The 12309-nt window shown below is 42.6% G+C and overlaps 1 protein-coding gene across 1 annotated transcript in view; it reads left to right on the forward strand.

Moving 5' to 3' along the window:
- The first annotated feature begins 3125 nt into the window (after positions 1-3125).
- The window catches only part of ACOT12 (acyl-CoA thioesterase 12), a 94771-nt gene continuing 85587 nt past the window's right edge, over positions 3126-12309 (forward strand). The window contains exons 1-2 of the mRNA XM_073679209.1: positions 3126-3579; positions 5177-5246. Of these exons, the coding sequence (XP_073535310.1) occupies positions 3234-3579; positions 5177-5246 (416 nt within the window). The 5' untranslated portion in view covers positions 3126-3233. The remainder of the gene's footprint in view (positions 3580-5176; positions 5247-12309) is intronic.

Genomic DNA, 12309 nt, shown 5'->3' on the forward strand with positions numbered 1-12309 from the left:
TGGATCGTAGCTGGACGCGACCATCCAGTCTGCCATCCTGCAGAGCCACTGAGGAGTGCATGTGTGCGCTCCTCTGACTCACTGTGACAGCATCAAAATGAGCTGAGTTCATGTCACCTCATTGACGTCAGCGCTAGCATGGGAAAATACTCACCGCGCATGTACTGAGGAGCGCAAGCATATTTATATGTGTATTGAAGAATATTGCCATAGAAAATTGTGTAAAAGCCCATGTTAAAATCGCATTGCATACGGATGGTAGGTGAGAAAATCGCATAGCAGTCGCATGGCACTCGTCCGTTTTTTCGGTCCAGATATCGGAACGTTTTTTTCACACACATGGGTATGAACCCTTAGTGTGATTATGGCAACTGAAACTAAACCTTGTTGGGTGTGTGTGTTGTGTTTTTTTTTTTTTCTCTCTCTTCAGTTTGTGTTTTGTTTTTGTTTTTTGCCCACTTAGCTGTAGTTTTTGATTCCTCTTTGGGGCACATAAAGTGTTTTGACTTTTTATTGTATTTATTTGGATGAGTCCGCAGACTGAAAAATGCAATTTTAATGTTTTAATTTTTTTTTCCTTTTGGCTTTTAACTTTTATGGTTTAAGTAAATTTTCTTTTATTTAGCTCAGCTGGATACGGACACAATAATTTTTTTTGTTTGTTTGTTTTACATTTTTAATATCCTTATTGTTGAACATCTTCTTACGGTGTTTTTTTTTTTTAAATGTCTTTATTAAATTGCACAAGAACAACAAGAACTTAAGGCACTGAGAGTGCCACATTCATAAATAACAACAAGTAACATAGTACAATGTCCAAACAGGTAGTCCTAAGGAATGTGACCTAACATCTTGACATTGAGGGCATTAGCCGTACTAAATTCTTATCAACATTTATACAATAGAACAATCCAAGGTTTCTTTATGACGTCAACCAAAAATAAGATGTAAACCAAGAGAGAAGAAGATAGAGAAGAGAAAGCTCAGGGAGGGGATGGATTATTGATCATACTAAGTGATCCTCAATATATGCCCGATACTCGGCAGAGGATCTAAAATTGAGCCAGTAAATGCGATTGTAAATTATTAGCTGTAGCGGTTCAACATCACCTCATTTATTTTGGAGAACCAAAGGCCAATTGTTGGAGCTGTATCTTTTTTTCCAGAGAATTACTTTTTCTTTTTAAACTTTTCAGTTTTTACTTTTTTATTTTTTTATTTTTTTTAATCCCTTTTAAGGAACTTGATTGCAGTATATAGTGCAAATGATGCGTACCAAGATGGCAGCCATGGTAACCCATCAGCTCATTGTGATTGTGTCGCAGAGGACAATGGGAGCCCATGTATGTGATTGACCGTGGCATCTAGATGGTTAAACAGCATTGAGAGCTAGCTCCAGTCGCTGCTGTTAGAGCAGATGCTGGCTATGTAACACAGCCAGCATCTGCTCTGTATGGAGCAGGCTCAGTACCTATACCCACTTTGTACACACAATCCATGCTGAAAATGAACTTCACAGATCATTAAGGGGTTAAAGCTGAGTTACATAAACTTGTTTGCTTCTGAAATCTAATTTTTTTTTACTTTGAGCTAGGCTAAGTTCACTCTAGTGTATGGAAAAAAACTTTCATTTTTGGCAAACACTGCATTTTTTATGTGTATGGTGGTCTGTGTCATCTGTGTATGGCATATAACATGTCTCATTTTTGCACACCCAATAAAATCTTTGATCGAGTCTTATCCAAAAACCAGATGAGACGGTGTTGCAGTTTTCTTTCCATATGGATTGTTAGTCAAAACAATTTACATAAACTACTACATGGTTTAACATTGGTTCACCTGCTGGCCATGTGTGATCCATTTTCCATTCACACAGCAATCTATACGAAAATACATTTGTGTGAACTTAACCTCAGGCTGATTTCAGACGGCCATATTTATTTCACGGGCAGAAACTGCAATTCCCGGACCAACTACCGGTCTTCTGACTCAAACTAACAATTTCCTATACACCTATGAGTCCGATTGTTTCAGGAGACCCATGGTTGGTCCAGGCATAATGATCCATACATGGACCATCTGCCCCATTGAATATTGCCACATTTGGCTTCTGAACTTTTTACAATGCAATCTGTGCCGTCTTTGTCAAATCTAAGGGGTTATTCAGATGTAGAGGTTGGGCCAAGGTTTTGCTATGAACGGATCTGCAAAGCCGCACCTCAACCACAACAGATCCTATCAGATAATGTGCAGCGTGCCCTCAAAGGAGCACAATTTTATTAACAAATTAGGTTTTTTGGTTTAAAGCCTACTTACATTAATTGCACCATATCATGTTATCAGGGTTAAAAAAGAAAAATTCTACCAATTTTATGGGACGGCAATTACCTAAACCTGTGTTGGTGCAAGATGATGATTAAAAGGTCATTTCTGCTGTTACAATACGTGGCCTGTGATTGATGTCCTTTGCTTGTCATTAAATTATTCGGGGATTTTTCGGTCCACAAAAAGTAGTTTATAAAATTCTGAAATTAACATTACTCCCTTTTTTACTTTACTTCTGCTGCCTTTGTGGTCTGCGCCAACAAGTGGGAAGTTTACGTGAAGATGTCGCCACCAAGGCAATGTTGGATGGAACTTCATCGCTTCACTTCAGAGTAGTAGTGGGGGATGTGAAGTTATAAGCAGGGGGCTATAGGGCAACCTTGACCACAACACAGGTGTTACTCCACAATTCTGAAGTAAAAAGCATTGGAAAGTTGCAAAATTTTGGTGCTGCTCCACGCTGTGCAAACATGTTATGACTTTTGGCATTTTAGTAGTTGTGACACAGTATATTAGAATGTATAAAATCCACTGTCCTCATATTTTAGGACTTGTGTGGTATAGCACACATTGTACTCCTGGTGTTTAGGACTTGTATGGCATTAGCAGTGATTTGGAGTATTGTACAGACTACAATGGCTGGATTCTGTAGTATTCTTTGATCTTGCTGAATCTGCTCCTCTGATGACCTAAGACTTCAGCTGAGTATTACTGAGCAGTGTGAGAATGGGAGGCAAGGTGTGGCTACATGCCACCTGGGCGAGCTGCCAGCCTGCTCCTCTGACCCTGGTACTGTGGTCCACTCATGTGACCTGACAGCTGTGCACTTTGTATCAGCTGAGGCAGGAAAGGCACCTGCTGGAAAGTGTGCAGTGCCAGTACCTGCTGCACAGTGTCTGCATCCTCCCATGCCAGTATTGGGTTACATGCCAGTCAGGCTGCTCCTCCGCACCCTCCTCCTGCTCTCCGCACACTTGGCATTGTGTCTCCTTGCTGTTGGCAGATCCAGGACTCGGCTCCCGGCCCCCCGGCAGCTCCTGCAGAAGTTTGTGTCAGTGACCCGCATGCTGCTATCTGGGGATCCGGCTGATGCAGCAGGTGACACCCGGAGAGAGGGCACAGCCCTGGCATCAGGCTATGAGATGGGAGAAGTCCAGATGTGCCACACGGTCTACCCCTGGCACTCCAACCACTTGGGTGAGCTGAGTGCTGGACAGCTCCTCACCTGGATTGATACCACCGCCTGTCTGGCAGGTAGGAATTGGATCACTTCTCTCTACTGTTTCTTCAGCAATGAAAACTGCTGCTCTAGAAAGTATAACTGGGGTGATGTCTGATTACTCTTAAGCCTAATCTTGTTCTTCTCTTAAACCTTTTTTTTTTTTTTTTTTCTTTTTTATCTATAAAAGCAGTGCCACACTGGCCTGTAGGCGGTGTCTGGTATTGCAGCACAGACAACTTCTCTTGAAAAGGGCAATACTTCTGTGGGAAAAAAAGACTATTTAAGATTTTTCTAATCCCGGAAACCCTATTAATGATCGCTATTAGGAATAATGAGGCACGATACTGACACATATTCTAGTTGGGCTATGTTCACATGTCCAGTAATCAGCCGTTAGTTCCAGCAGAAATCTGTTCACAAGAGTTGGTGACACACAACTTTTTTTTTGTCCGGCCAAAAAAGTGATTTCAACTGGATCCATTCTTTTTTCTTCTAACATTGAAGTCTATAGAAAATTGATCTGTTAAATGGCCATCTGTTTGAAAAAAAAACAAAAAAAGAAATGGATGGCTAATTAATGGATCAATTTTCCATAGACTTCAATGTTAAATATGTTAAAAATCCATCTAAAATGAGTGTTTTTTTGCTGGAAAAAAATGTCTGCGCAACTATTTTGTAAATGGATGATCGCTGCTACTACTGGACATGTGCACATAGCCTAATTCTATCGTGCTACTTGATAAGGAGGTGACTGGCTGGAGGCTATGTAGCACTTGAACCAAATCTCAGTCCATTGCATCTAAAATAAAAAAGTAAAGCTTGCAAAAGTTTTAATGACAAACCTTTTCTTATTGGAAGAATAAAAATGCTATAATTGTGGACATGCCCTTTAAAGTGTATTACCATATTAGACATTTATGGCGAGATATGCCATATATATGATACATGTGGTTCCCACTGATCCCCGAGCCCAATATTGTGAATGCTATAAATATTAAGCATTGCTGCGCTGTTTTCAGAACTCCTATAGTAGTGAATGAGATCTGAGAAAGACTAGAGTCCGGGACCTCCATTCTGGAGAATGATGCAGTTCTAGAAATGGGAACTAATCTATCAGACTTTGATGGCGTACCTTTTTGATATGTCTTAAATGGGAATCATTCTTAAAGGGATATTTTGATGTGTGAATGTGGGTGCCTGAGTTGCCTATTGCACCTTTTTAAGGTGCTAACTTTGATTTGATATGGGACATGGAAACACTTGAAATTCCCCAGATGTAAAGTTTCCTACAGTCTAAAGTTGATCAGATTTGTTTCAACAACACTCAATTAACATTATATCTAACTTTTTCTCTCAATGCCAAATAAAAAACTATTGGCAATGTTTTTTATTTTATTTTCGGGAGGGTTTTTTGGGGGCTAACTGTTAGATATATCCCTTATTCTTGGCTTGGCCAATCAGTTGTGGTCAATTGATAAATTTGTAGACCAGCGTTCCTCTGCCGTTGTTGGCACCTTTTCTGTTGGTACCAGTTTCTTTTGTATGTTTGTGTTCTTGTCTAAAAGTATTCTATTCTGTCTGGTAATATGATCTGTTCATAAGGCATTAATGTGTCTGCTTTATTTTCAGCTGAGAGACATGCCGGTGTGGCCTGTGTTACAGCATCTGTGGATGATATTCAGATTGAAGAGACAGCCAGGTACTTGGTCCTACAGTCTCCAATAAGAGCAAGCCTAGCTTTATAATCTGTGGTTGCTATTAGATGTTTATTGCTGTAAAGATCAAGGTTCGTTTGGGGGGAAAAAAAAACTTGTCAAACACCGGTCTAATGAGTAATGTAATGAGTGTAAACATTGCTTACAATGGATAGATTCATTAAGTGTTGTAGTAAAAAAAAATCCATTACAATGTCTGAAATATAAATAAATAAGGCCCCATTCATCATCAAAGTAAAAAGCTTAGAAAAGTAGCAAAATTTTGACACCTTGCGAGGCTGCACTAAAATTTTTCAACTTATGGGGTTCTCACAGCATTTTCACTTGGCTCTGACAAAGTGGGAAAAGCTGGGGTGGGACATGAGTGTTTGTAACATCCACTCACCAAATTAATGACAAGTGGTGGCGTTATTTACGCCACAAATCTTATTCCATTCTCTGACTGACAAGCCACTCATCAAACAATGCGCCTCTTAATAAATCAGGAGTGCCTGACTCCATTATGCCCCCTCATCAAGACTTCCATGAAAATCGCTGGTCTTCATGAATCTGGGCTACAGAATTTACTAAAATACTTTTATTAGTAAAAGAGCAAATATTGGTCTGTGCTGGCAGCAATTTTTATATCTTGTATTAAACAAAGGAAGCTTCCAGTGCTGGTATTATCAGAGCTGGTTTTGAAGGAAGGTGGCTCATTTCAGAAGCCAAGACGAGCTCCATTCGCTGACACAAACAATGTATATACAGAAAGGGTCTGGGAAAGGGGACAAGGAAAAGGTAAAACACCACTCCAGCGTTTTCCCTTTCCTTTTTTTTTTTATCAGCACTGAAGTGGTGCTTTTAATCCAAGGTCCCTGACTGTTGTCTTATACTTGCCTGCCGCCAACTTCACCTTCTATCGCCGCAGCTCCGTTCCCACTGTGCCATCTTGTGACTGCAACTTCTGACTGATGGAAGTCGGAAGTCGCGGGCACAAGTACTCAATGTAAGTCTAAGAGCCAGAACGACGCTCTCATAGACTTGCATTAAAAAGTGACCTCTGGCTCGCTCCATGAAACACTGGACGGATCCGGCAGGTCACAAACTGATGGAGACCAACTGGAGCGGCGGCAATAGAAAGTGAAGATGGCAGCGGGTAAGTAATACTAGGGGCAGGGACCTTAATTAGAAGCACCATTCCAGCACTACAATTTAAAAAGAAAAAAAAATCTATATGAAATTAAAGGAATGATTGGCACCATAAATTAAAATATATAAGGGGTGCTGCATACAATGTAGCAAAACAATTATATACAGCAGAAAAGAAAGAAGCCACATTAGTGGGCACAGGCTCCATTTAATGTGGCTCTCATCTACTAACTTAAAGGAAATCTGTCAGCAAGTTTTTGCTTCCTCATCTGAGAGCAGGATGATGTAGAGGCTAAGATCCCGATTCCAGCTATGTCACTTACTGGGCTTCTTCCTGCAGTTTTGATAAAATCAATGTTTTTTTTATTCTGCTGCATATCTGCCAGTTCTCTGAATGCTGAGCTTTGTATAACCCTGCCCACAACACTGATTGGCAGCTTTCTGCCTATGCACACAAATATTTGTCAGTGGTGTGGGTGGGTTTATACAGAGCTTATGAATATAGAGGACTAAATGACCGCAAGTTTACTAGTCATCCAGTGATCTCCAGTGATTTTATTAAAACTACAGCAAGCACCCTAATAAGTGACACATTGCTGGAATCAGGGTCTCTGTCTTACATTACGCTACTCTCAGATTAGATGGCAAAAACCTGTTGACAGATTCTCTTTATCTGAGGAGGTCATAACTTTAAGAATTGTCACAAGTCCCTTTACTGCGGCCATACCAGGGTGGTTGGGTTCTGAGTGGAGCTAGGCCTTAAAGTGAAATAAGTGACCATCAGTATCAGCAATGCCCTGACATATATTCTGATGACCTGTCTTGTTCCCTTTACATTACGGAGTATGTCCGAGGAAAAGGACAACAGTGGAGAAATCCGATCCTCCATAGTATCCTGGTGAGGATGGTCTGCTCTGCCTGTATTTTTTTGCCCACTAGACCTGGCCTCCATTACACGGGTTGTAGTTTATTAGTTTATAGGCACGTAATTACAGGATCATCTTAAGGTGTTACTGTCGCATTAAGCAGTCTTGTCACTTTCCCATGCTGTCACTATTGTCTATATTTAGTTGGCAGCATTCTCCGTGATGCCATCAGGAATTTCATTAGCAGATCATATGAAGTGAACTCCCCTCCGATCATTGGTCCTCTTGTCGCAGGATTAGGAGACCCTGGCACGAGAGAGTGGAAAAGTTCTCTTGGCAGTGGCCTATTTTCAGTCCAGGAACCTTCTCTATCTTCCTGACAAGAATTGTTCTAGGTTACAAGCTAAATGAATACTTTAAATGGATGGGAGCAGGAATAAGTAAATGATTTCAATAGATGTTCAGGGACGTTTCCGCCACAAAAGCTTTCCCTTTATTAAGATGGATTGTGCAGCTTAGCAGGGAGCAGTGTTGTGCCATCCAATCTAGGCCAATTACATAAAATGTTCACGGGGTCTTTAGCTCTTGTGGTCTCCTTAGGTACGATATGTTCCTTCTGTTCGAAATCGACTTCATTTGTTTTCATCTTTTTAGATGTTCTGTGTTCTCCTCAGAACAGTGACCTGTCAGTATAATGTACAAAGACTGATGTGACGATACCTGTATGTACAAGGAAAGCTTTATTATACCGAGGTGTAGCTTGAAGCTCCTGGGCAATAATGCAAAATCTTTAAAGGGTTGTTCTCATCTGGTCTAAAGTCAGTGCATAGCTCTCCAGCCTTCCAGCTTCCTGCCTGCTCGGATGGGAAAAGGGGGGTGCACTCTTGATTGACAGTTCGGACCAGCAGCATTGTTGCACCACTGGTCCAGACTGTGCACGCTGATGCCGCAAGCTCACGTAGCTCTGCCGCTGCTGCATCGAAGGTGGTCTGATCCATCTATCCATTTTGCTTCCAAGCAGTGCATAAGAAGTTCTATAGAAAAGAGCTTGAAAGCGCTGCACTCCCCTCCTAGGAGTCTAAAATCCCTCTGCTCTTGACTGCAGAGAAAACTGAGTACATTTCAGTTTCTTGTTTGTAAGCAATTTTACCCATTTTTGGATGGGGATGGTAACACAGCCCCTTTACCAGCACCCCCACCATGCTATTATATGTAACAGAATGTCTCTTGTGGTGGTCAGACTTCAAGGCCCAGATCTAATTGTTCCATTATACAACTTTAGCTACAAATATAGCAAAATTCTGCATATGCTGGGGGGAGTTAGGGTAGTAGGAGAATTGGAGTATTTAAAGGGATTGTCTGGGACTTTTATATTGATGGCTTGTCCTTAAGATAAATCATCAATATTTGATTGGCGGGGGTGCTACACCTGCCACCCGTGACGATCAGCTGTTCTTGGGGCCGGCCCATTTAACAAAAAAAAAAAGTATGTATAATATAGCGCATTTAAAGTTTATGTGCTCTTTTGCAACCATTATTTCAGATGTCAGCGTTTTGTCTATGGGAAGCACTTATTGGACTGTGTTTTGTTGTTTCATTACAATCAGTGTTTTATCAGCAGGAGATTATCAATGCAAGACAACTTGTCTCGTGCCTCCTAGTCTCACCATGCCCCCAACACTGAATAGGCGTTCTGTGTCACTTTATAATGTACACAGAAATCAGTGGTGTGGACGGGGTTATACACGGCTCAACAACTGAGCTCTGCTACATCTGCAGCCGAGGAAGCAGTGATTGTATCGTAACTGCTGCACCCAATAAAGTGACACATTGCTGGAATAAGAGTCTCTGTCACTACCTCAAGTTGCTGACAGATTTCCTTTTAACCCCCTTAACGACTTACGTCCAAGGTCACCTCTCCCTTTTTGGTGCGAGCTCCGGCGATGAGCCCGCGTTTTTACAGCACATGATGACTGATCTGATCAGCTGTCATGTGCCCCTAACAGCCGCAGGTGGAATCGTGATCCACCCACGGCTGTTAACATGTTAAATGCCGCTGTCTAACTCCTACATCAGCATTTAACATGGCCGCGCCGGTAGCGAGGCATTAGCTCCGCCCATCACATGATTGCGGGTCGCCGATGGGTTGGCATGATAACCTGGGATCAGCAGAAGACCCCTGTAGTTTTCATAGCTGATCTGCTATAAGAGCCGCCTGGTGGTTGGTGTTCATAGCAGATGAGCAGAAGCCCTGCTATGTGCAGCAGAAGCGATCAGATGATCAGCTTCTAGTCTCACATGGAGACTATTGAAGCAGGTGTAAAATGAAAAAAAAGTAAAAGTTAAAATCACCTTCCTTTTGCCCCATTCAAAATAAAGCAAATAAAAAATACACATTTGGTATTGCCGGATTCTGAATCGCCTGATCTATCAATATATAAAAAGAATTAATCCGATCAGTAAACGGCGTAACGAGAAAAAAAATCAAAACGCCAGAATTATGTTTTTTTTGGTCGCCGCAACATTACAGTAAAATGCAGTAACGGGCGTTCAAAACATCGGATCTACCCCAAAATGGTATAAATAAAAACGTCAACTCAAGCCTCAGATCTCTGAAAATGGCAACTTTTCTTTTACAAACTTTGGATTATTTTTTCACCACTTAAATAAAAAAAGAACCTATACATGTTTGGTATCTGCGAACTTGTAATGACCTGGAGAATCATAGTGGCAGGTCAGTTTTAGAATTTTTAGTGAACATGGTAAAAAAAACAAACTATTGTGGAAATGCACTTTTTTTTACAATTTCACTGCACTTGGAATTTTTTTCCATTTTCCAGTACAGTATATATGGTAAAACCAATGGTGTTGGTCAAAAGTACAACTCATCCCACAAATAACAAGCCCTCACATGGCCATATTGACAGAAAAATAAAAAAGTTATGGCTCTGGGAAGAAGAGGAGCAAAAACTGAAAAACCCAAGGTGGTGAAGGGTTAGAAAATAATGATAAACTGTACATAAAGGCCCAATTCATCAACACCAGTATTGTTGGAGTGAGAAACGTCTGATTTATTAGAGGTGCATCTGTCATGTGCTTTCTTACACTTCCCCACGGGTCTTACTCTAGTACCTCAAGTAAGATTTGTGCAGTAAGGTGCACCATGGCTGGCCATGAGTTTGACAAGCAGGTGTTGCCGCACATCGTCCCTCCCGAGCCCTACCCATTTTGCTGGAGCTGGCAACAACAGGTGTGAAAATGCTAAGTCACTGAATTCTGCACAGCTCAACAGTTTGCAAATAATTAGTGACTTTTTAAAGCGTTTGATGAGAGAATTTTGGCATAATCGCTTTGAGTCAGGGCCATAGTCATGAAAAGTGAACCATTACATAGATGATAAAACGATCTGTCTGTTTTTGTGTCTTAAAAAATAAACAAAATAAACATCTGAATGAGGCCCAAGCCTGGCTTCACACATCCGACATGCACAATTTGACTATGGACCTTAATGTCTAAAACAGCCTCAGGTCTCTTGACCAAACTGAACCGCCTCATACGGCCGGGTTCACAGAAGCGTATTTTTATTCGTTCTCCCATGACATCACCACGAGAGAGAGGATCCGCCCATCATGGACAGGAAACCTACAGGTTAAAAAGGGTGGCACCTCTCTCTCGCTTCAGTTTAGGTTTCCTGTCCATGATGGGAGACCTCGCAGGCTTGCCTGCAGAAGATGGTCTCTTGCCCCAGAGGGAGCCACAGGGCGCTGGATGGAGCTGTCGGTCCTGGGCCTCTGGAGACGCCACGGCGGGGCTCATTGGGGCACCTCCGTGTGCGTTGCAGCAGGCGTGACATCCCCTCACGGGAGGTAGATGTCCGCCATGTGTGGAGCCGCTAGTGGACATCCTTCACCCCCCCCCCGCTGTACGAGGCAGGAGATCTGGGCCGCGCCGGCGGGGCACATGACAGGCGCGGTCCTGTGACGTATTTCCGGTGCGTCGGGGACGTCACCGGAAGTGGGCGGAGCTCTCGCGCGCAACCAGGAAGTGCGCGCGAGCATGAGGACGCCGAAGCCACGAGGAGGACAGCGTCAGCTGGGCAGGCCACCAGGGGGGAGGGGAACCACGTGGGAACAATTAACTCCCTCCTGGGTTCAAAAACAAAAACAAAAAAACAAACCCACACATGGTACCTGGTATGGCCAGTATAAAAGAGTCCTGGCAACATACAGAGGTGCTTCCCAGCCCATTGTTACCTTGGTAGACATGGGAGATTCACAGGAGCAGCTTTCACCTCCGCAAGAACAACTGCCTTATGCAGCAATCCGCTCCCAGATGCATATAATAAGAAATTGTGCCAGCTGTGTATTAACAAAGTAATGGCGGAGGAAACCCCGGGGTTTTCCCTGGGCCTAAAGACTTTAATTAGAGAGGAAATAGGCAAGGCTTTGCAAGACTCAGAATCTACTTATATTTCTCGGGAACCTCAGCCGGGTTCAGACTCTGACATATCTGACGTTTCCTCCTCCGCTGTCTCTTCTTCTGATAGTGAATCGGATAGACAGTGTTTTCCTCTGCAGGAGGTTGATGCCTTGGTAAAAGCTGTCCGGTCTACCATGGGCATTGTAGACATGAGGGCAGAAAAATCTGTGGAGGACGTAATGTTTGGTGGATTAGGTCAGAAAAAGAGAAAAGGTTTTCCATGAATGCAAGAGTTAAAGACCTCATTGATAGAGAGTGGAAAAAACCCGACAGGAAGGGCAGTGTTCCTCCATCTTTCAAGAGGAGGTACCCATTTGTGGATGCCACATGTTCCTCTTGGTCAAAAGCACCAAAGCTGGACGTTGCTGTCGCTAAAGTGGCTAAAAAGACTTCCCTCCCGTTTGATGACATGGGAGCATTAAAAGACCCCCTGGACAGACGAGCCGATACCTTCTTAAAAGGTGCATGGGAGACAGCTGCAGGAGCACTGAGACCAGCAGTAGCAGCCACCTGCACATCTAGAGCCCTGATGGTTTGGCTGGAACAGTTAACCAGTCAGCTAAGGGATGGTGTC

Source organism: Phyllobates terribilis, unplaced genomic scaffold (assembly GCF_046119375.1).
Source record: "Phyllobates terribilis strain yellow unplaced genomic scaffold, ASM4611937v1 Scaffold_1__5_contigs__length_1240528914, whole genome shotgun sequence".
Taxonomy (NCBI): Eukaryota; Metazoa; Chordata; class Amphibia; order Anura; family Dendrobatidae; genus Phyllobates; species Phyllobates terribilis.